At 42.3% G+C, this 25023-nt stretch overlaps 2 protein-coding genes across 2 annotated transcripts; both read left to right on the forward strand.

Annotated features, from left to right (window-relative positions):
* On the forward strand, positions 1 to 1494 carry HMX2 (H6 family homeobox 2). Its single transcript, XM_041415441.1, has 2 exons — positions 1 to 277; positions 947 to 1494. Exons 1-2 carry the CDS (start codon positions 1 to 3, stop codon positions 1492 to 1494), a joined length of 825 nt encoding a protein of 274 aa, XP_041271375.1.
* Positions 1495 to 2739: 1245 nt separating this feature from the next.
* Positions 2740 to 14640, forward strand: BUB3 (BUB3 mitotic checkpoint protein). Its single transcript, XM_041415440.1, has 9 exons — positions 2740 to 2788; positions 2963 to 3080; positions 5205 to 5399; positions 5908 to 5977; positions 6985 to 7136; positions 9834 to 9992; positions 11361 to 11538; positions 12087 to 12303; positions 14302 to 14640. The coding sequence occupies exons 2-9, from the start codon at positions 3072 to 3074 to the stop codon at positions 14309 to 14311; spliced, it is 990 nt and encodes a 329-aa protein (XP_041271374.1). The 5' UTR covers positions 2740 to 2788; positions 2963 to 3071; the 3' UTR covers positions 14312 to 14640.
* Positions 14641 to 25023: the final 10383 nt, after the last annotated feature.

The raw sequence follows: 25023 nt of genomic DNA on the forward strand, positions 1-25023 counted from the left end.
ATGAGCAGCAAAGAAGACCCGAGCAAGTGCTGTCCGGCGGCTGCTCCCATCTCCAGTTTCACCATCCAGTCCATCCTGGGCAGCGGCAGCGCCGACCCTCCCCGGGAAGCCGCAGACAGGGCGCCCGCCTGGCCCGCCCGCGCCCGGACCCTCTCCCTGTCCTCGGAGGACGAGGAGCCGGAGGAGAGCTGGAAGCACCGCGGCTGCTTCTGCCCCGAGGCTCAGGGCCCCGCCGAGGCGTGCCACAAGCACCAGCCCCTGAGCTTCACCTGTCTCGGTGAGTACCGCAGGGACGGGACGGACGGGCCCCGCCGGGAAGGGCCGCGGAGGGCTCGGCCCCGCTCCGGCCCCCGCCGGGAAGAGGGAGGCGGGGGCACGTCGCATCTTCTCTCCTTTCGGGGCACAGAGTGTTTGCGCCGTCCGTGGGTGAAGCGGGGAGGAAGGAACTCCAGGAAAAATGGGGTGGCTTTTTAAACAAAAAATATTTTCCATCCCATCCGGTGTTGATATCCCCGAGGGATGCGGTGCGATGGATAACGCTCGTTTTCTTAGCTTCTGATTACAGCTCGGGCAGAGGGAAGAACGATGCTTATTTTTTTTATTTTATTTAGCATTATTTCTGAATAAACGGTCTATGAAATGCGATGCTGTAAAGTAAAATTTGCCGGCTCGTGTCGGATAGGAAGCCTGGGACTCAGCTGCTTTCACTGTGGCACACACAGTCACCTGTCCGTCCATCCATCCATCCAGCCATCCATCCGGGGCACAGGGACACCCAGGAGGGGATGGCTTCCCCAGGCGTCGGTTGTGTGTTCCCCCGGGAGCAGAGGCGGGTGCCTGCCCGGGGTCTCGCCTCGGTGCTTCTTCCCTCCGGGCCGGGGGGCTCGGCCGTCGGGGGTCCCGGTGCCGGCCGCCGTGCGACCCCCGCGCTGTCGCTCTGTTGCAGGCAGCGCCAAGGGGAGCGGAGCGGCGGCGGCGGGCAGCGGGGAGCGGGGGCCCTTCCTCTCGCCTCCCCCGCAGGACTGTAAGGACGAGAAGGAGAAGCCGCTGGGACCCTCCTCGCCTTCCTGCGGGGAGAGGCAGCGCGACGGCGGGGACCGGCAGGCCGGCGCCGCCAAGAAGAAGACGCGCACGGTGTTCAGCCGCTCGCAGGTTTTCCAGCTGGAATCCACCTTCGACATGAAGCGCTACCTGAGCAGCTCGGAGCGGGCCTGCCTGGCCTCCAGCCTGCAGCTCACCGAGACCCAGGTGAAGACCTGGTTCCAGAACCGCAGGAACAAGTGGAAACGGCAGCTCTCGGCCGAGCTGGAGGCGGCCAACATGGCCCACGCCTCGGCGCAGACTCTGGTGGGGATGCCGCTGGTGTTCAGAGACAATTCCCTCCTCCGAGTGCCGGTGCCCCGGTCCATCGCCTTCCCCGCCCCTCTCTACTACCCCGGCAGCAACCTCTCGGCCTTACCGCTCTACAACCTCTACAACAAGATCGACTACTGAGCCCCGCGCCCCCCGCCCCGTCGGGAGCGCAGCGGGAGCGGGGCCGGGGCCGCCGCGGGGGCTCCGTGCGGGCTCTCAGGCCGCCCCCGTGGAGGGGACACAGCACCGAAACTGATGGGAAGGGACGGGCACACGGAGAGCCCGGGGCGCCGGGGGCACCCCCGCTCTCCCCTCCTGCCGTCCTGTCACTTGAAAAGGAAAAAAAAAAAATTAATTAAAAAAAGCGCGTTATTTCAGATCTGTAAATATTTTTAAAGAAAGTAAGAAAGGAAAAAAAAAAATTAAAGCGTTTTAAGCCTCGTTTGTACATTTGCCACCTCGGTCGCGTGTCCCCGCGGCCGGGCCGGGAAGGGCCCGGGATCGATGCACGGGAGAGCCAAAACGACTCGTAACGCCGAGGGTTTGTTTTTCCGGAATTTTTGCTCCTTATCTCGTTTCCTGCAGGGAATCCCAGCCGGGCCCGACCGTCCGCCCGTGCCGGGGCCGACGGGGGCTCGCTGCCCTTCTCTCGGCTGGGAGATGAGGGGCATTTCCCGGAAAGTTTCGTTAAACGGGGACTTTTTCTTTTATTTATTTTTTTTTTTCTGTTTTTCGGAGTGTTTCGGTGGAAGCCGCGGTGATGGGCTCGGTGCTACCGGGGACTGGTCGCTGCTCTCCGCGGCTCGGGTTCGCACTGGGCATCCTCGACGGCCCCCGTGGGTCACGGCAAACCGGTAAATCCCGCGGCCACCGGCTCCGAGCTCCGGCCCGTGCCGAGCGCCGGGGCTGTAACAGCAACAGCAACGAGGACAGCGAAAAACAAACCCCCGAATTTATTTCCCTGATAAAATACCCGACGGGATAAATGAGGCGTTTTGCCATGCGGGGAAGGAGAACGCGCTCCCCGCGCTCCACAGCCGGGGTTTGTGCCACAGCCCCGCGGTAGCGGCAGCCGGGCTGGGGAACACGGCCCCGCTTCGCCTTTCGGACTCTGTTTTTAGGGGTAATAACTCGTATTTCGGGTTTTATCCGTTAGCACCGCTAAAGCCCAGCAGCACCCTCTCTCCCCGTGCGGTTCCTCCGGGGGCACCTCCCGGGCCCCTCCGTTATCAGCCGGGGTGGGACGGGGAGGAGGCACCGTTCCCCTCACGCCGCCACTGCCCCGGGAGCGGCGGACTACAACTCCCGGCACGCCCCGCGGCGGCGGGCTCGCGGCGCACGTCGGGGACGCAGCGCCACGCGCGTTCGAACCGGCCAATCGCGGGGGGAGGGCGGCAGTGCGCGCGCGCGGGCGGCGGCGGCGGCGGCGGCTGAGGTGAGGCCGCGACCTCGGGACCGGGGATTCGGGATTTGGGATCCGGGATCCGGGACCCTGAGCACGGCCTGGCGTGACCCGGCCCTCCCGTCCCGGCCGCGCGTTCGTTCCCCCGTGCGGCGCTCTCCCTGCCTGGTTCCCAGGCCCTTCCCTCACTCTCTTCCCTTCCCGCAGCGTTTTCCTCATCCCGGCGCTCCTCACAGGGACCGAGGCCTCGGGGCTGCCCTGACTCCGAAAGCTTTTCCTTGGCGGCCCGTGGAGCAGCGGGAGGAACTCGTCCAGCATGAAAACGGTACTTTGAGTTTCGTGTTTTGTGAATAAAAGCGCGGGAGGGGAGTCCCGGGGCTCCTTCTGCTTTGTTCCAGCTCCTCCGGCCAGCTCAGTGACACCCGTGCCAAGAGGAGCTGTAAAAGCACAGATTTCTTGCTTGCTCACTAAAAATTCTTTTTTTTCCCCCCAATTTTCTTTTTTGCCAAACTGAACCCCGTGGTTAAGTCAGAATCGCCATTTCAGCAGCATGTGCTTTCTCTGTAATATTTAAAAACTTTTTTTCTCAACATTTTACCAGGATTTTTGTTTGAGGTGGGCACAGCGCTATGGTTTGGAATCCTGGTTGTGTTTTTGTGAAAATGTGGAGCTCTGGGTCTGATTTTTTTTTTTTTTTTTATGAGGCAGGATATACTTAAATTCTGATATTATGAACATTGTTCTGGATTTAAAATATCTTTGGGACATCCTTCCAGGTTTCTTGTGTTAGTTGCTTTGCCTCCTGGAGTTGCTTTTGGGCTGGTTAATAATTTGTACCAGGCCCCAAATGATACAGTAAGTCGTACCTCAAACCTCATGTTTTGTTTGAGTTTTCTGGCCTAAGTAGGCACAGCAATAATCTTGTCCAATTTAATTGTCTCAGTTGTTCTGAATTCCTTTAGGTTTTGTGTCTCTGGATCTGCATCTGAAACATCCTCAGCAGGTGCTGCTGAATCCCAAGTAACATTCCCGTGGAAAGATGTGTGGCAAAACCTCAAGCTTCTCATTTCCCAATGTTCCCAAAGCAGGGCTAAAAAGGGGGCTCAGAAAGAAGCTTCTCTATGATTAAAAGGGTTTTTTCCCTTCACTTCATGCTTCAGTAACAGAAATAGCACTTTATGTTGACACAGTGGGTGTATTTTTGTGTTTTATAGCAGAAATAGCACTTTATGTTGGCACAGTGGGTGTTTTTTTGTGTTTTTTGAAGGGTGTCTTAGAGAGCAAAGCTCCCACTCAGGAAATCTCTCTGGTGTAGGAATGTGTGTTCCTCACTTTATTCCACAACCTGATGATTGTTTAGCTGCTGACAAACACCAAACTGTGCCCGAAATTTGCACCTGGCCCTTGGTTCCTCTGCTCCTTGTCTTCTGATTTATTCTGAGGGCTGTAATCTTACCTTCACAGTTGTGCATACAAATTCTGTGACAGTGGTACAGAAAATCTGAGCTAAAGTCACCTTTAGCAGAAGGTAAATGTGCTGAGAAACCTTGAAAAGAGGCTGTGGTTGTTTTGTGGTGTGTAACCAGCACTTTCTTCTTTCAAAGTGCTTGTAAGGTGCTGTTTTGCAGCTGAAATTTGCAGTTCATAACTTCTGCTGTCCTTGGAAGTTTTCAACAAACTGGTCCTGGATTGGGAGTGCTGCATTTGCCTTGCAGTCACTGCTCTTTGATTGAATTGTTGATGTTTTTCTGGTCACATCCCAGTTCTGGGGTCACTCCACATTTCAGCACTTCTCAAAACATAACTTTCCTTTCTTTACCTGCTCTTTGGATTCGAAGAGAGGGGCAAAAACAATCTTAAAGCTTTTTGTTGCACATATTTCACAGCACTTGTGGAAGCCTAAAGGTCTGAAAGTTGCACAGTGCCCAAAGCTGTATAAAAGATGATCCAGTTGCAATTCTTGCAAGCATGTGACAGTCATACCAATCCAGGAGCAAAGCAACATTTTTTGGAGTTTTCAAATCCAATTTTTTTTTCTGCTAAGACATGTTTCTTAAAGCAATTTCTTGATGTTCACAATAACTTAGAAATATTTACTTCAGAAATCACAGCCACACGCTCAGCAGAGTGAGGGAAATACATTTGTAAGTAACAATATCTAAGCTTATAGATTATAATAATGATCATAATATTTTTGTGTTGTTTATTCATGTTGCATTTGATATTTAAAAGCCCTCTGTAGAGAAAGGCATTTATTGAGGTTTTAGACAGGGATTGGCATCTTGAATTCTAGAGTTTGGAGAAATTTGGGTGTTCTGAACCTGTTCTGTGTAAAAGCCACTGAAGTTTTCAGGTCTGCTTTGGGCTGCCTTTCAGAGGCTCAGTCTTGTTCCCTGCTAGGCCTGTGTTCTTTAGTCATTAAAATTGCTTTGTGCCTTGCTGTGTGCAGATGACAGGATCAAACGAGTTCAAGCTCAACCAAACTCCAGATGATGGGATTTCCTCAGTGAAGTTTAGTCCAAACACATCTCAGTTTCTGCTCGTTTCATCCTGGGACACGACTGTGCGGCTCTATGATGTTCCTGCCAACACCATGAGACTCAAATATCAGCATTCAGGGGCTGTCCTGGACTGTGCTTTTTATGTAAGTGTGGGAGGGCTTTTTAAATTATTATTTTACAGCTGTAGAGTGGCCAAAGTATGAGAAATTGTCAATCTCTGAAATGACAGAGCGGGCCTACCTGTGCTTTTTTTCACTGAATGTTTTGTCATGTGGCTGATGCTGTACTGTGGATCAACACTCAGGTTCTCAAATTGTATCTCCCTTCTAAATCCTAGTTTTAGGATTATCCTGCACCTAGATGGGTTCTCAGTCATTTAAAATATGAAGAAATGGATATTATTTGGTCTAGCCTCTATCTGCTTTTTTAAAATTTTTGTTTTACTTCTAAACTAAAGAAATTCTTATTGCTCAAAGCACTTAAGCATTTTGTAAAGCTTCTGTCTGCTTAAATCTGGGTCAGACTTTAACATTTGTGTCTTAATTCCTATCTTCCCAAAACTCTTGAAAACAAGTCCTATGTTATGAGTTTAGAATGCTGAAAGCAGAGCAGCCATGGAAAATTAACAAGGTAAATTTAATTGCTTTATAGGATCCTACCCATGCCTGGAGTGGGGGGCTGGATCAGCAACTGAAAATGCACGACTTAAACACGGACCAAGGTGAGCAGATTGAATTCTAAATGCTGTCAGCAACTGGCCTGAGCTTCAGATTTATGTACTTACATGCACAGATTATTCTTCAGGTTCTTTAGGTGGGGGATACTTAAGTATCTGGTCAGTAAATAACCAGTGACCCTAGCAAGGCCCACCTAAAAACCTGGAAGAATTTGGCATTGCCAGAAGATTTGGTAGCTGCTTGCAGGATTCCTTGAATTGTTTTTCTCATGATAATCCTGCCCTGCCATAGGCTTCAGTGGCTCAGAGTGAAGTAGCCAAGCTGATCTAAAACTGAGCATGTTGTTTTTTCAGAGGTTTGTGGGTTGGATGTATTTAGAATGATCTTTCATGGCAGAGGATGTACAGAGCTTTTGCTTTATCAGTCATGACCTTGTGCTGCAGTTTTTTTCTAAGAAAACATTGCTTGAAAGTACCAGTTCCAATGCCTTGTTGGTGCAAAATATGGATCTAGTTTGTCTTACTTTTTTGTGTATTTTTAGAATGTTAAAGAGAGAAGCAAATTTCAGCCTATCACCAGCACCTGCCAATAGCCAGGGCTTGACAAATCAGTGTGTGCAGTAATGGTAACAAAAAGTTAAAATAATTCTGCCATACCTGACTTCCTACAAGTGTTTTAATATTTTTATTAAGGTGCTCATTGGTTTCTCTTGTCATATTATTGAAGAACACAAGCTTAAGTTGCTTTCTGTGTTAGTGTATTTGTCAGTGTGATACCAGTTGATGCTTTATACCTGTAAAGATCTCTCAGTGACTGCCTAAAATTCTTTAATCCTAAGATCAAGAAACATAAATTTAAATGTAACCATCCTGATCTTTGCACAAGTTATGCTTCTGAAGGCTGAACTATCCTTACAGGGACTTCTGGCATAGAAATGCACCTGTAGAATGTCAGGAAATGCTTGTGCTGCAGTTGTGTTCTTTTTTTATTCTTTATTTCTCATTCTGTTTGTAGGGCCATTAAAATTGCAAAATTTTGTGTTTTCTTACAGAAAACCTTGTTGGTGCCCACGATGCTCCTATCAGGTGTGTGGAGTATTGCCCAGAAGTGAATGTCATGGTGACTGGCAGCTGGGATCAAACTGTCAAACTCTGGGATCCCAGGACTCCCTGCAATGCAGGAACCTTCTCCCAGCCTGAAAAGGTTAGTGCTGCATTCCAGAGCTAAATAATGAATCCTGGGACTGAAACACCACAGGACACTGCCTTGGGCTGAAGCTGTGAAGCTGTGAGCTGAATCTGTGGAGTTACATTTAATGTTTTTTAAACTGAGTGGAAGTGTAGCATTTTAAAAGATTGGAATTCAGAATGTATTGCCATTTTTGTGAGGGCTTTGAGCTTTTCCTCAATGTTCCTTAATTCTTGGTGCTTGTGCTGGACCACTTTCTTAAAATTTAAAATACATTTGAAGGAAAACCAAGTATCTTGGCTTCGTTGTAAAATGCACAGTTGATTTCCTTAAATGTTAAGATTTTAGGTGTATCAGACCCTGACAGTGCCAAGGCCTGATTGTTCTGGAATGTGCACAGAATAATATCTCTGTAGGAGGTCTTTTATGTTGCCTGAAATAATATTTTTGGTTTTTACTTGTGTTCAAAAAATGGAACAGCATTGCTTGTATTGTGATTTGCCTGTTTTGTATTAGTGCCTAGTAAATTTAGATATTCTCCTAAAGCTGAAAACCTCTGTGATAATGGGAGACTCAGAGAAATAAGATAAAATGTGATGATGTCTTCAGCTTTTTCTAATGGCCATATGATGTGTTAACTTCTCATGCTGCTTACAGCAGTGTCATTGAAGGAATCAACAGAAATTCCTGTTTTTTTTTCCAGAGACTCCTAAACACAGGCTGGCTTGCTGGATAATTTTACATATGATTTTTTTTTTGCCTGTACCTTTTAAAAATTTCATTTAGCACTGTGACATCCTATTGTCAAGTCCTAATTATGAGCCATCATTACCTTCCCTTTGCCCCTAAATAGCTCTTACTTTTGTTCCAGCAGAGCTGGATCTACTTCTGGCCAGACCTTTGTGCAGAATAAAGTAATTGCATTATTTCTAGTTTTGATTTATAGATGTATGTAGCATGTAAAGAACTGTGATAAATTGCTGACAGAATATCATATAATGGACAGCCCCGGTGAATCAAGCTGCTTATTGGTTCAGCAAGGTTCATTATGTCATTTTTTTAATGCTGCCTTTGATGAATGTGTACACCTACTCCACTGCATGACAACGGTTTCATTTGATTTATGGCTGTGTGGTGGAGAAAGAACACTCACTGTACAGGTGTGACATCAGTTTGTGAAGAAGATTTAAGATATTTCATGTTCTTTATGCCTTTGTTTCCCTGTATGTACACAAACACATTTTATATAGTGTTTATGAATATTTCTGGACGGATTTTTACGTCAGTAACAAAAAACTGTCTTGTTAAAAGGTGTAACTGCCATTGGCTCAAAGTTTTCTTACCCTTTTTAGAAGTAATTGGGATCATCAGAAATTTTGGGCAACCCCCATGTGAATATTTAAGACTTTCCCATCTTAAAATCTCAGTCTTAAAGAGTTCAATAATCATATTTTAGACAAGAAAGCATGCTGAGTGGATGAGGATTGGTTAAAGGAAGCTTTTTTATCTGTATGTATACATACACACCTGTCTGCTTAGCTTTTTATTAGAAATTAACTTTTTGAAAACCTCTTTGTAGCAAATGAAGAGAACTTGTGTGTGATGTTCCAGTGCTCTCTTACCAGAACCAAGCAGCTTTGTTGGGCTTCATCAGAGAACCACAAAGTGAAACCAAATGAAATCATCCAAGCATGTGCCAAAAGCAAACTGATTCCCTCTGGCAGATCTGTTACACTTTTAATTCCTGATCTGAGGAGTACACAAGATCTGTTTCCTGTGTGTTTGGCTGCAGTTGATCACTGGAAAAAGCTCATTCCCATCGTTTGCTCTTGTTAGCAGCTCAGTGGCAGCTGTGGGTAGCTGGATTCCATCTGCTTATGTATCAACAACCTGGAATTCATTCCATTGCACAGGGTTTTTTGACTAAACCACTTTCCTTTTTGTTGTTTTTTTTTTTTTTTTTTTTTTTTTTTTTTAACATATTGAATGAACTGCATCCCCAACAATAGCTGGAAACAATAATGCACTAAATATTTTCATATGAAATTTGATAGTACAAAATTTCCCACTGAGCCAAGTTTTGGGATAGAGTTAAAATTACAAGCCATTATCTTTTTTTTTTTTTTTTTTTTAATATGTCAAGCATATTGCTTTCTTCAAATTCACTTAGTTTTATTAAAGTACACAAAGTAATGTGTTTTTTTTTTTTAATGATTTCTTGGCAATTTATTTTATTAACATGAAGCTCAACTCAAAATATTCAGTTTATAAATAAAAATACTTGCTTACCAGGTGGAGGAAAACAGAAGAAAATGTGTGATGTGGTTTTGGAGGACTAAACTGCAGGATCATGATCTGACAGTGGGAATGCAAAACCAAGCCAAGATTAATTCCAATATCCAGCATTCCCCTTCTGTTCCTTTGTATGGGTTTTTCTTTTGCCATTAATTTCAGTAAATTAATGCCTGAAATAGTTTTTGAGCTTTTGAATGCTACATCAGGGTGTTCTCACTGTCCAGCTGCACATTCCTGCTGCTTGTCCCAAATTTGGGTTCTAAATGAAAGCTGCAGGGAATTCTGTTGCTGTGCATTCCATGGGAGATGTCTCCAGTTGTGTTAGTGCTCATTGCTGACAGCTTATTCTGTACAAAGAGCAGGGGGGTTTCCAGGCTAATATCACTGTTAAGTACTGTAAATATTGTTTTTTGGCAGGTCTACACCCTCTCTGTGTCTGGGGACAGGCTGATTGTGGGGACAGCAGGTCGGAGGGTGCTGGTGTGGGATTTGAGGAACATGGGATACGTTCAGCAGCGAAGGGAATCGAGCCTGAAATACCAGACCCGCTGCATCAGAGCATTCCCCAACAAACAGGTATGGGAGCAGTGGCAGCAGTCACATTGCTGCTGAAGTTCTTCAGGGAAATGGGGGTTTATTTTCAAGTTTGCTTTTCACTGGGGATGTGTTGTGTAATCAAACTTTGGGAGGGGGAAACTTTCTGGGGTACATTAATTCTTTTTAGTGCAGCTTAGCCATGTTTGCTACTGACTTGCAAGCATATTTTGTTGTTTTGTTCCTCAAGATTTGTCTCCTCTTTAGAAATGATCATGCTTGCTACTGACTTGCAAGCATATTATGTTGTTGTTTTGTTCCTCAAGATTTGTCTCCTCTTTAGAAATGATCTGTTTAATGAATCACAATGCTGACATGTAATTAAAAATAACATCCTTCCCCTCCCCAGCTGCAGTAGAAGAGAGAAAGCCAGAATTGGTGGTTCCTAAGCAGCTTTTATGCATTGTAACCCAGGGTTCTTGAACAGTCTGTGAACAGGGGCAGGATTAAAACTGCATGAATGTCATTTATGTATTTTTCTTTTTTTTTCTCTCTGTGGCATGCACTGCAGAACCCTGGATCCATTATCCAGGGGGAATTGTACAATTCAGGTGCTCCTACAGCTGTTCTGTGCAAGTTAACGTGGTGTGTCTGTGGTATTTCTTTCTTCAAGGAAAGCAAGAAGATTGCTTTTCTCTGCCAAACTAATTTGTAAGGGAATTTTCCCCTGTACAGAGTGATAGTACAGGAATTGCAAGACCTAGTTACTTGTTCTTGAACTGGCATGAAAGCTTTGTCCATTTTCAGTTCTAGTTATAGTAAAACAAGCTGATCTTCCAGATTGTATTGTATGATGGATTTTAAAGAGCCTTGTTATAGCTAGATATCATTGCAATCCTATTTCTGAAAAGATCTATTATGGACTTAACTCAAAAGTGATAATAAAAGCATCTCAGGTTGCTCCAAGTCAGGACTGTAATTAACTGGATAAGTGAACACAACTTGTAATCAAGTTTCACTGAAAATACTATTTCAGCTTGAGTGTTTAGTTGTTAGTATAAAGCTCTGAACTAATTTTAATGTAATGTAATTCTGAAACTAAATAGTCCTGTGAGTATCTCTCATATTTCAGATATTTAGGCCTTGGGGAATAGGTGAGCAAATGGAAGGTGCTCTTATCACTTGAAATTTTTTCCCCAAAGACAAGCTTGTTTTTTGACCTGCAGAAGTAATTACAAGTCTCATTGTCAGCTTAAAACTATGATGCAATGAGAATCTCTCTTAGAAAGCTTTTTTCTAAGCCTTACCACTTTCCTAGAATTTAGAAGGCTATGAAATAAAATCGTATTGCAGTCTTTTCTGCAGTTGTAAACTTCTAAAACATGTAGCTCATTTTTTTTTTCTTGTTAGGGTTATGTTTTAAGCTCTATTGAAGGTCGTGTAGCCGTGGAATATTTGGATCCAAGCCCAGAAATCCAGAAGAAGAAATATGCATTCAAATGTCACCGTCTGAAGGAGAATAACATCGAGCAGATTTATCCAGTTAATGCCATTTCTTTCCATAACGTCCACAACACGTTTGCTACAGGTAAATATGCAATTCTTTGTAACACTTGCCTCAGTTCCTTTAGTTTTGGTGTAAACAGATCAGCCTTTACTTCATATACCCTGGCTTTTTAAGCATTTAAATTGTATTCATGCCATAAGCAGGGTTTTAAAATTATTTGGTATGGTGAGAGTTCTTAACTCTTAATATTTTTTCCCCCAAACACAAGCTTGTGTTTGGATCTGCAGATGTAATTACAAGTCTCACTGTCAGCTTCAGATGCAATCACAAGTCTCAGTGTCAGCTTAAAACTATGATGCAGTGAGAATCTCTCTTAGGAAATTTTTTTCTGCCTTACCACTTTCTTAGAATTTAGAGTTCTGTAAGATAAAATTGTGTTGCAGTCTGTTCTCCAGTTAACTGCTTTAACAGGGAGTTTGGGAAATGCTCATTGTGCTCTTTACCGAATGAATCCACCCTGTGTTTTTCCTGACAAACTAATTACGAGTAGTTCTCCTTTTTTCCCGTGCTGCATCTCTTCAGTTTTATTCCTTTCCTCAATCCTAACTTTTTGAAACCCTGACTCGCAGGCGGCTCTGACGGCTTTGTGAACATCTGGGACCCCTTCAACAAGAAGAGGCTGTGCCAGTTCCACCGCTATCCCACCAGCATCGCCTCCCTGGCCTTCAGCAACGACGGCACCACGCTGGCCATCGCCTCCTCCTACATGTACGAGATGGACGACATCGAGCACCCCGAGGACGGCATCTACATCCGCCAAGTGACAGACGCAGAGACAAAGCCCAAGTGAGTGTCTGCTTCACCTGCACTTGAGGCTTCCTGAGCCTCCACCCCAAGATTTATTAATTTTCCTAAATTCATGAATAGTATTACTGATGGCAGGAGATAGTGCAGCTTGACAGTAGGGCTGGGTTTGATGTTATCTCCTTCGCCCAAGCTTTCAATATCCGTAGGTTGATAGACGGCTGATGGATAAAATTGTGCCTGGTTGTTTAGTGGGAGAAGAATGTCAAACTCTTCTCCTCTTTCAATGGGTGCTATTATATGAAGCTGTAGAGTTATTGCGAGCTCATTGCTGCAGGAATTGAGTGAGGAATTCAAGAATAATTTATTGGAGTAAATGTTACCGTGTTTGGATATTTAAAACTTGGAATGAATGCAATCTGTCACACTGAGTATGCACCCAGCTGTCAGAGTGAGCAGTGAATTTAGATTCTGTTCTAGGAAGGTTGTGTAAAATCAAGGGAAAGCTCTCTCAGTTCCTGCATGTTGGAGTTTGCTGCAGCCCTTTGATAACACGCTTTCCTGTTGTTGTTGCTGTCAAAACGAGGCAAACTGATTGATGGAGGTAAAAATTCCTGTTCAGCTTGCTTTGGCATCAGTGTTACATAGAAAAATTGCCATCCCAGTGCAGAATTGTGCTGCCCTAATGATGGAGGCACAGGAGCAGTTGGCTTTATTTTCAAATTCCTGTGCTTTACCGCTCCTAGGTTTTTTCTCTTCTAGTACTCAATCTGTCTTACACCTTATCAGGTTGTCTCCATTATTAAAGTGGCTGTGAAAACAGATACATAAATGATCAAATTGCTTGAGTTTAAAACCTCAAGATCTTTCCCTCCACACCCTTAAGTAACTTGTCTGTTGCTTTGGAGCAGCTGTTTTATACCTCCAAAGATGAGATATTTATTATCGTATAACTTCCACATCTCTCACTTGGAGATACTGGTTTTAAAGTAATTTTGATACTTCTAGAAAAATAAAGCCAGAACTGTTTTAGTATTTATTTCTCAGAGTTCCTCAAGTAGAAGAATCCAAATATGATAATTAATTTTTTTTTAAATCAGGTTGTACTTATTACATACATTTATGAGTTGTTTTATTTTGTTGTGTTTTTCAAAGTTGATAAAAGAATACTTGATGCTGTTGGTTTTCTAATAGTAAGAACTGCTTTCAGGGTTTTTTTTTCATTCATTGCTAGTTGGAGTTGCTAATTCTGTAGATGCTTCATTCTGCTGCACAAGGAGGTTAATCTACAATTAAACAATATTTCCTCTTGGCCCTCCATTATTTTCTGAAACAGATGGTTCATCATTTCCTGGGCTGTTAAACACAGCAAGGTTAAGGTTAGACTCTTGGGAATCAGCTAGTTTGGAATCTTATTAGGCTGTAGAAGGAAAACTAATAAGAATACTCCTTAATATCATTTTGTGACTGTAAACAATTATTTATTAGCAAACAATTGATCCCAGAAGGGCAAATTGTTTGAGTCAGTAATGAGCTGAGAAAAGACAGAGCATATCTGTGTATTTGGAAAATAATTGTAACGTAATTGCAATGCATTTAGACAGGCATCTTTTTGGACCTGTTTCTATCTTTAAATGAATTTCTGAAAACATTAACGAGGTTTATATGCTTTTCTGACATTTGCAAGTTGCTTGTGCCAACCTTAGGGCACTAAGAATGATGGGTATATTTTAGTGGTTCAGTAGTGTGAGTCATCTGGTTTATTCTAAAAATAAGTTACTTAGGAAAGAAGACTAATGGCAGTTCCATTGTGATCTTTTTGCATGTTAATTTGAGTCACAGTGTTTCTGCACAATGCATCCTTAGTGCATCAAGATGGTGCCACATTATATAAAGATCACTTTTTTCATCATTAAACTCCTATATTCTGTGTCTCGGTACAAGTGAAAGCTGGCTTTCTGCTTTCCTAGGATGGTCAATGTTCTACCTGCTAATGATTGCTCTAAATATTCTTCCTAAAATAGAGTTTATTTATTGCAGGTCCACTTAGACCACTGCTGCTAGTCCTTCTCTACAAGAGATGCTCACCTGCTCCTAACAAGGCTCCACTAAAACCAGTGAAGTGAGAAGAACAATCTTTGTACTCCCGTTGGTTTTAATTAAGAAATGTTTGTTTGTTCATTGTAGTTTGTCTAAATCTGTCATTCCTTGCTTGCTTATAATGTCAGTGAAACTATTTTCTTTATCTGCTGTCTGGAGCTGAATTATTTCAATCCTGTAGATAACCTTTTAAAAATTTAGCTATTTTGTAGTATCTGATTATGAAAACTTCCACTGCTTTCTTATTTGTTCAATAAATATCTATAGATTTTTTGAAAATAAATACTTTGTGTAGCAGCCTTTACTGATTTTGAAACAAATGTTGAGACCAAACCCTTCAGTTGCAGGAGTTATTGAGTTCTAGATCTTCCTGATGGAAAAATTTCTGAATCTTTAATCTTTTTCCAGTGAGATGAACGGGGAAATAAAAAGGCATTTTTTCTTTTGAGTATGACACTAAAAGCTGTCTCACTCAACTCTGTTTGCAGAGCAGACTCAGACTGTTCTCCTGGTAACTTGTATTAGGTGTTACTACTTAAATATTTATTTTACAGTGAATTGTAAGGAGGGATAGAAAAGCTGAGGCTTGAGGAAGGTGATTGAGCTGTGGGTATTTTGGGTTGGAGATTGGATTCATTCTTTGCTTCCAACTTCTTCTCTTCTATCAGTGCCTGTGTAGCCAGTGGGAGCACTTTATTACCTGTAGGAAAACAAACTTGCTGACACCAGGAATGGTACCAGATCGTTGCAGAGAGGGTGGTGATGGAGAGGAAACAGCTCTGTGTGTGCAGAAATCTGACAAACTTGAGCTGTTACCAGGTAGATGTGCTAAATGAGTTGTATGTGGAATATTTTGTAGTTTGTCACGAGCTAGATGTGGATTCTTTGGTAATAGAAACTGGTTCTGATAGGTTTGGAAAAAAGGAAGATCATCCTGAGTTAAATATGAATAATGCCCTCACCACAGTGTCACCCAGCCTCTGTTCTGGTAGCTGTGCACCACCCCTCTTCCTTGCAGTTTTAATTGGCTTTTTTGCAGTGAGGGTTACATGGCTGATGTTGGGCAGAGGTTTAATTTTTGATATTATTTTTAGAATTTTAGCTTTGCTAAAGAGGGCCAAATGGAGCCCAGTCATGGGAGCTAAAGGCTTCTGTCAGAGTGACTAGCACAGCAATAATAAGCTTGTGGAAAAAAAAAAAGTGAGGATGTGTCCAAATTAAAAAAAAAGTCTGAAGGCAGAATTAGGCTGGGACTAAGGAAAAGGTGGTTTAGTGATGATGTAGAGAAAGGAATATGTGAAATGGAGAGAGGATAGAGTGGGGAGTTACAGGTGCAGAGCTGTGGGGAGCAAAGTGACATAAGAGCTAGAAACACAGGGCAAAACCAACAGAATTAGAGGAATCCCAAATACTTTGGTTGACAAAGGAAACCATAATATAACTAGGAAATGATGCCACCTGTGCAACTTTTCAGTGGTAAATATTGGGGGAAATACTTGTTAATATGCTGAGATCTGCATGTTCTAGTGAGCAAAGTTAGCCCAGTATGAGGGAATGGATTTGACTTGCTGGTTCTCTTTTGGCTTAAAACCCAGAGGGAGAATTCCTTGTGGTGAGCTGGTGTGTTATGTAAATGCTTGAAACAAACAAAAATAGTGAGACAACCAGTGGGGAAAATGAATGCTGGTTGGTCAGGGCTACAGCTGTGTCCATGGGTTGGGTGGAAATATCACAATGTGCAGTTGAAATACAGATACTTCTTTTACAAGATTAATCTCCCTTTTATTAGCACTCTCCTAGAAATGCAGGTCAAGGCATAGGTTCATAAGCTGGAGGAATCAAGAAACAAGCCTTTTCTGACTTTTGTAACAAGCAGCTGAACAAAGGATGTACTGACTCTTGATAGAGGAATTGAGAGCTGAAAAAGCTCCTTAAGTCGCTGCTTTTTGGCTGGTGTTGAGGGCCGTGGAGAAAACATGGAGCCACAGCCATCACTGTAATAGAGTCATCAATCACCACTGACTGCTGGCAGCAGTGAATATCCAGGGTTGTCTCTCACAAGAGCCTCATAACACTGTGGTATTAGAAGCCAAGTGGCATCTGTGCCCTGAATGTCACAAAAGCAAGCTGGTAAGTACTTCTTTCTGTTGGCCAGTCCTTCAGGACAATCAGTGTGTGCTTACTTCATGCAGGTCTGGAGCTCTGCTGCATCTCAGGTGGGATGTTTAGTGCTGGTGCTGCTGCAATTATAATAAATATTAAAAAAAGTCTTGTTTAGGTGGGTGTTTTCCCAAGCAAAACCAGTCAAAGCTGAGCTCTGAGCCCCCAACAAAGGCTGAAGTGATGCTGCTGAGGATGACTTTACAAAGCTGTGTAGGTATTGCCAGCTCCATCTTAATTGCCTCACACTTTTGTATGTGCCCAGTGCTTTTCACTGCCTTGAGAATGACAGATTTTCTGTAGTTGGAGTCACTCAGTCCCCAAGTTCAGCCGTAATTCCACTGCTGCATCAAAAGCTGGGTGTTTCTGCTCCTGAGTTCTCTTGCAAATTTGGCCTGAATGACCCATCCCCCATGTGGGGTTGGTATCAGTGGTGTGGAGCAGAGCCCATTTCTTTGGACCAGCAGACATTGCTCTGGTGATTACACCATTAGCTGCTCTCATGTTGTTCAGTATAATCACAGCCACAAAGGCAGTCATTTTTTAGCCAATATGCAACAACTTCTGCTCCTCCAGCAAGGTGACATTTGCTCTGAAAAGTGTCAGGATTCTTTGTTTCAAATGCTTTTAGACAGGTAGAATTTAGAAATGAAGAGTCAAAGACAGGACTTGCCCAGGTATTCTTATAACTGATATCCTAAAGGCTCTCTGTGTGAAATATCTCTTTTTACCTAAGGCTGTATGTGCAGTTTTTCACTGTATCAGACATTTTCCTATAGCATGAAAAGCACAAATGCTAAAACATGTGATAGCAACATGGGGGAATAATAGGTCTTCAGAGTCTCCCGTGATTACCTGCAAAGTGGAAGGGAATAAACTGTTCTCCATGTCCACTGGGACGAGGCATAATGAGCTTAAATTGCAGCAGAGATTAGTGAAGACATTAGGAAAAACTTTTCAAATGAAGGGATGGTTAAGTCCAGGAATAAATGGCCTGGGGAAGCTGCAGTGTCTCCATCTGTGGAATTTCTCAAGCACAGGTTAGACCAGTGGCTGCCAGGAATGGTGGGGTTTTAACTGGTTCCATCTTTCTCTCTTTGGGCAGGGAGGATAAGGCAGTGCAGATTGTTCTTGTGGTTGTTCTGCTCCCCAGTTTCCCTTGGCAATGGGATCTGATCTCCAGGGGGCCAATGCCTGGGGAAAAGCTCTGCAGCCCTTATGGCACCTTCCAGTACTTAAAGGGGGCTGGCAGGAGGATGGAGAGGGACTTTGGACAAGGGCATGGAGTGACAGGACAAGGGGAATGACTTCAAACTGGCAGAGGGCAAGGATAGTGGGATTTTGGGAAGGAATTCTCTGTGAGGGTGGGAGGCCCTGGCACAGGGTGCCCAGAGCAGCTGTGTTTGCCCCTGGATCCCTGGAGATATCCAAGGCCAGGCTGGACACTGGGGCTTGGAGCAGCCTGGGGCAGTGGAAGGTGTCCCTGCCATGGCAGGGAGTGGAACTAGCCGACCTTCCATGTCCCTTCCAACCCAAACATTCTGTGATTCTCTGATTATACTTCAAATCAATGTATGCATTCATTTTGTAGGAACTTCTCAACTTGGGTTAATTCTGAATGAGGGTTGATTTCTGAATGAGGGTCAATCAAGAGTAGCTGACTTTTATTTGCTATGTAAATATTTTGTTTACATCAGCCTTACCACAGCTTTCAGCTTGCTTCACCATCAGCAGCACTGAGCAGCTCAGCAGAGTTGTGTGTTTTAATCTGTTCCCCACTTGCAGAAACCCACTGTGTTCTCTTCTGGGAAAAACACAGCAAGGCAGCCTCAAGTAGAAACAAAGCAATAATTTATTCACTTAGGCCCAAGATTTCCTGATAATTAAACTAAGCAAGGGTTGCTTTTCCCTGCTTGTGTTTGCTGCAAGCCACCCTGCTCTGCAGCCACAACAATGCAACAAAGGCACCCATTGCCTCATCCTCAGCACGGGGGCACTGCCAGAGCTGATTCTGGCTGCAGAATTTGTTCCCTAAACAGATAAGACAGACAAAGGTGGGGAGAGAAGAAATATTCTCATTTCACAGTTGTCAACAAAGGCACAGAGTAAGGAAGTGAATTTCCTTGTCACAGAGCAAAGGCAGGACTTGAACAGATGTCTTGATTCCGAGTGCACTTAATTGGTTTAATTTTTTGCCTCTGCTATAGACTTACTGTGGGGAGTTATTTCAGTTAATCTCTTTTGGTCCTGTGATGTAATTTTTTGGTCAATAGAAGGGCCAGAGCTTCTGTGTAAAGGTAAATGAGACCAAATTGTTAAAAAAGATTTAAGTCTGTCTTTTAAAATGCAATTTGAATCCAGTGTACATGGGTGTGTTGATATTTAGTAGTGCTACATGGCAAGAGAGATTCCAGTAAAATGCCAAGATTGCCTTTCCTTCAGTGAGAGAGAGATGTGACAGGGAGAAAGTAGAAAGTGCAAGCATTATTAGATGCTGTACTTTAAAAAATAATAAAATGTACCATTGTGTTTCTATATAGTACTATCTAGGCAGAAAAAATTTATAATTCAGGCCCTGCAAATCAAAGACCATCAAGAAGTATTAAGCAGAGAATTTGTAACTAGTTTTGTAGAATTAAAGAAAAAAATTGGCACGGCTGTAGCCTGTGTAGCAGTCAAGACAGTGGAGACATCAATAAAAAATGTTATATATATATATATTAAAAAAATATGTATATAAATATTATTTACCATGTTGCATACCCCTGGTTTCTGATGCCTCCCATTGATGAATCAGATTTCTTGTCCCACAGAGACATTTTGTGTTCTGGGGAGCTGCAGTGCTGCATGTGCACAGCTGCAGGATGCTCAGAGCTTGCTGCAAGGCTGTGGAGAAGCTGCAGGTGTGTTTTCCCTGGAAGCAAATGTAGAGTGTTTGTAAATGGGAATGGCCTCCCTGTTCCCAGTCCCAGTTTGCTTTAAAATGTCTATAATCCCTGTTTTGAATTTTTCACTTACTGGTGATAATCCCTACTCCCCTCTGCATCCCTTAAAGATGTCTACTGGTGGCACAGACTGTAATAAAACATAAATATCCTGAATTTGCAAATTGTTTTGAGAACATGATCTTGGTTGTTTCTCTTCCACCTATATTTTTAGTGTTGAGATGATTTGATTTTTTGTGTGAAGGCTTTGTATAGTGGCCTGCAAACACACAGGCTCTGGAAGGTGGTGCTGCCTGAGCAGTGAGGTAAGTGCAGTGCTTCCATCAGAGAATATTAATTTCTGCTAATGAAATTTTGGAAGGGAGCATTTTAAGAAATATTTGTAGATGAACTTTTCAAATGAAACATCTTATGTGCAAAACCCTCAGCCCTATACCACAGATTAAATTGCAGGAATATATCAGGGCTGACATATTTTTCTGTTCCTCTATTTGTTTTTAGGATTTTAGGCCTGGTGTGGGAAAAAAAGTGCTTAAATCCTTGATTTTTTCCCTTGGTTATAATGGAGTCACTGTTCTTTCCTTGTCATCTGCAATGCTCAGATGCTTTTAATCAAATCCTCAGGATTTAAATTATTAACCATCTTTTTGGGATTACATTTTTTATTCCTAATTATACGCAAAAGAAATATATCATGAAATATGCAGCATGTAATTGTGATTGAAGCTTGCAGCCTCCCAAAAGATGGGCCTAACAATTTGATACACCCAAAATTTAATTAGGCAGATAATGGGGTTAGAGGGGAGATGGGTAAGGATGGAAATATTTGGAGTGATACTTTTTTTTTTTTATGGTGGTGCAACTCAGTATGGAACAAAATGCAAATAAAGTCATATTTCTTTCCTGATCTCCAACTGTGTTGTCTTTTTTGTCTTGGTCTTGAGATTATCCATGAAAAACTGAATTTATCCACACAGGGAGCAAGTAATTCAATGAGCTGCAGAATTTTTTACATAGTTGGGTCTTTTGGTTGTTCTTTCTTGAGAAATCAAGTTTTCACCTAAACCACAATAACTTTTCCCAGGTAGATTTCCTGGACATGTTATTAAAGGCTGTCTCCTCTGCTTGGCTGCCTGCTTTCATGAGGGATGCAGGAATTTGATAGCTTTGAGACCTCCTTCCTCTGTCAAGCTCCCTTGTAATTGGTCTCTGAGTTCCCAAGTTATTAGGGGATGAGAGGAGCAGGGGACGGGCAGACAGACACAGCCAATTTCATTGCACCAATCTCATTTCCGTAGGGAACTGGAATCAAAAAATCAATTAAGCTTAAAGACCCTCCAGTCCCCTCCTTCAATTACTTGGGAAGAACAATCCTTTGGCTGGAGTATCCATGATACACAATATCCTCCTCAGCCTCGCACAGGATTAAACCTCTTGGGGCTGTTTGGAGTGTCCAAGTACAGGATAAACCCCTGGATTTTCCATCAGCATTAGCTGAGCTCCTGGAGCCTTTGGCAGTGCCAGGATTCCCTGCTGCAGCTTGCAGGGATGCTGGTTCCTCTGCCAGCATCAGGAGTTTCCTACAAGCTGCATTAGCCCAAAGGAACGTGGTCCCATTCTGCTTTTGTTTCAGCATTAAATGACCTTAGTGCTGCTGATTAACAAATATCTTCTCTCCTCTTGTGAGGGGTTATCTTTATTTTTTTCCACATTCTGGAAATCTCACTGGTCTCCACATAATTCTCTTTACTCTCCCTCCCCACCATACTGGTAATTTGTGTTTAAATATTTGATATTTCATCTTCTACTCCTACAATCAGAAATAATTTCAAAATGGCAGAGACATGTTGAGGGGTTGAATGGAACCATCAACATTTTCAAGCCATTTTCTAGACCATCTTCTAAATCACCATCAAAATCCAAAACTAAAACAAGAAAACCCCAAACAAACAGATTTTTGTTGCAGTTCTGAATGCAAACCAAACCTATATGAGCAGTCTGAGATGATTATGATCTCAAAAGCAGCAGAAATCATCAATTTTCTGTGATCCTGCTTTACCCAGTGGACATGTCCACATTCAACACTTTGGGGCTCTAGTGCCCTTTTCTTCCTCTTATTTCAGTATTTGTTTTGCTAACAGCTTGTTCTGCTGTGGAACTGGTCGCTGTAAAGAAAAAAATCCCCTTGTTTGCCTTGAATCGCTATAGTGAGGGATTTTGTTTGTGTGGAGAGAAGGAAATGAAGGATGGAAATGTTAATAGAGGAAGCACACATGTTTCAGATGATGTATTATATGTATCCCCTTGTTTCTTCTTTTACTTCTCTGCGTTTCTCATTTCTCCAAGGATGTTTTATTAAAAAAAAAAAAACAAAAAAACAAAAAAAAAAAAAAAAAAAAACAAAAAAAAAACACAAAAAAAAGAAGTGATGCTTTCCTGTGCATGAAGTTGAAGACATTTTGGTGGGACTTTGTTGTAGCATCACTTCAGTTTTTTAGTTCCTCATGGAGAGGTGTGGAACCAGGATTCCAACCCTGACCAAAACCTTTTCAACCCAAGGGAGTTGAATTTAATTTCAATTTGCTGCCTTGCTGTAAGGCTGAGAGACAATTCCTCTGGCTAAACTCAGTGAGGAAAACCTTGTTTCTCCTGGCACAGCATCAACCTCTGCATCAAAATGCTGGTAAATAAGGTTTTCCAGATTTTAATTGTGTCTACAGCATCAGAATCACCTTTACAGACAGAAAAAAATATTTATTTAAGATTTTAAGCTCCTAAAACAGAGGCTGTGGTTTATATCATTTGCATGTAATGACCATGGCCATTATTAATTCCCCCAGTAACTCTCTACTATTAGAAAAAAATTGCATTGCAGGGCAGCGAGTATCTACCAGCAGGTATGGTTTTTTTTTTTTTTTTTAGCTTCTAATGCAGCAGCCTTTCATCCCTCTCTGTAAGATTTACCTTTAACCTAAAATCTTTCACCCGTTATCTAGAATGTATAATTATAAATACATTGTCGTCTAGAGTAAGTACAATTAAAAAGGGTAATTAGTTTCCCTCCCTCTCTCCCATCCTCCCACCCAAGTCCTTAGGTTTAATTTTCATGATTATGTTAGATTATGAGTAATTTTAAATCATGGTATCCAGTAGAGACTACTCCTACTCTGCAGCTCTTTTCAACAGTTGTTTATGGTAGTTTCAGCCTCTTTCTGCCTCTCTGAGGCTCTTTATTTTTAAAGCAAGGCAGACAAGGCCTAAAATTATTCCATTAAAGAGGTGCAATTTTTGTAATGGGACTTAGAGTGCTCTGCAGAAGTGCAGGCAAGTTTCTTCAATATCCTGAGCATTATTCGCTCATTTAGTTAAATGATGTTTCTAATTCCCTGGTAATTACATGTAATGAGGCACTCTTTCTCTTCTTGATGAGACTTTAGCTTAATATGAGATGTCGTATTTTTTCTTTTTCTTTTTTTTTTTTTTTAGGGATAATTACCCTTCCCAGGAAAAGCAGGGGGTTTGTTGTGCAGAATATATAGCAAATTATTTTATTTCCTGCCATCTTGACTGCCAGTAAATTATAAAATTAAGTTTCAGTGGAGCATTAGCACCATTTTGGAAAGGCTTGAGATTTTTTTTTCCTTATTCATGTATTGATGTCCTTTGGGACTGTTGAGCTATTATTCATAGAATAGATGTTTTTCTGCCAATTCCTAGTATTAGATGGTATTGAAGCAGCAACACAGGTTTAATTTTTTTGCCTGGATAATATCCAGTACAGAATGGTCTTGTTAGGTGCTTTTCCTATCAGGTAATTATCTTTATAAAGTTTTGCTGACACTTCCCCCCTTCCTTCGTGACTAATTAAATTTATTTTTATGCATGTTGTAATATTAAATGCTGGGGGACTTTTTCTTTTCAGTTCTGGATGAATGTTCATAGATTTCTTGCACAGTACAACATTTAGGGCATTGGAATGAATGAAAAGCTGCAGGATACATAAAGTTAACAACAATAATGCAGCATTTAACTCCAGTAAACATGAAATCAACAGTGATTTTAATTGCTCTTAGTTTCCTACATTTTGTCAGTGTCATTTCCTTCCTGTTATTCTAATGAGGTGATTCTTGTCTGCTTTGTTTTTTTTTTTTCTTTTTGTTTGTTTGTTTGTTTTGTTTTAAAATTCAAAATACTGTAAAAATTATGAATGGAATACCATCAGGGAGTCAAATTGTATAAGGGTAATCTCTGCCTTAGGAGCTGAATTGCCATTTTTAAAGCCATTTAAATGTCTAATTCTTACAGGAAATGGAGGGATAGATTTATCTCCCCTACCTTCAGCTCTCTAAAAGCCAGTTTTCTGGTCTAAATGAGGAAGGCACCAGGCTCCCCTACTTCCAGTGTTTGGAATACTGTTAAATAACAGCTGTTTGTACAAGACACATCTGTTCTGTGCCCCCACCTTGCAGGAGGCAAGAAACTGAAACCAAACTCCAGTAGAAGGGGAGAAAGGCTCCTTGTCCAGCAGGAGTGGCTGGAGAGGGAATCGGAGGAAGGAAGGTGATGTTGTCAAAGTCTTGTGTGATTTCATTTCCTCTCTTTGGAAGAGACATTTCTGCAGCCAGCTGGGAAAATTTACCCTGCTCATCTTGGCAGTGGCACTTTTGGGAAAGAAGGCCATGGAAGAAACTTTGTTAATATCAAGGTGTATACTCCTATGTGAATATATTGCATTTGCACCCTTTGAAGTTGATCACACTATTTACATGGTTTAAAATATGTTAATTTAAGGTTTTGATAGGGTGAGCATCTGAATCTGTAGTGATGAAAGGATTAAGTCTTGAAACTGGTGGGCTCTTTTATCAGCAGTGCACTTTTCCTGTCTAAGAAACCACAGTGCTCTGCAAAGTTCTAAATATAAAGGCACATCTTCATGATAAAACCAAAATTTTGAGAGGCTAAAGTGCAATCAGCGGTAGAAAATAAATGTCATAAATAACTTTTTGATCCCAAATACTGTGACCCCAATTCTATAGAAAGAAGCTGGAAAAATATGACTGCATCTCACTCTTTATTTCATCTTAAGCAATTTGACATCAATCAAATGACTATAGAGGCAAAGGCATGAACGTTTATTTCCCAGCCCACAGGATTGCTGTCAAATTGCAATTTTCAAAATTGAAAGAGTTGTTAAGCTAGATTTTCTCCATTTTCTTCCTAGTTCTTTCCCTCATACTTTCAGAAATGTGCCTCTCAATTTCGCAGTGTACTATCCTACAATGTGCGAGGAAATTAAAGGAGCTCCTGAAAAAATTCCTTACCATGCAGGGGTAAAATCTCATTTTCCTGTCTGCAACTCAGTGTATGAATCTAGAGGAAGACTACATCAAAGAACAGGGAATGAATGAAATTTGAGCATTAAGATAATGCCCTGGTGAGGTTGGCAGCTAAAAGGAACAAGTTTGGTACCCTCATGTTACGTGATTTAAAACTCTCTGGCCAGGACTGGTTACCTCCAGCCTGCTGCATGTCAACGTTTATCAAACACTGCTAAGGA

The sequence above is a fragment of the Onychostruthus taczanowskii genome, unplaced genomic scaffold, assembly GCF_017590055.1.
Source record: "Onychostruthus taczanowskii isolate IOZ18803 unplaced genomic scaffold, ASM1759005v1 scaffold5, whole genome shotgun sequence".
Classification (NCBI taxonomy): domain Eukaryota; kingdom Metazoa; phylum Chordata; class Aves; order Passeriformes; family Passeridae; genus Onychostruthus; species Onychostruthus taczanowskii.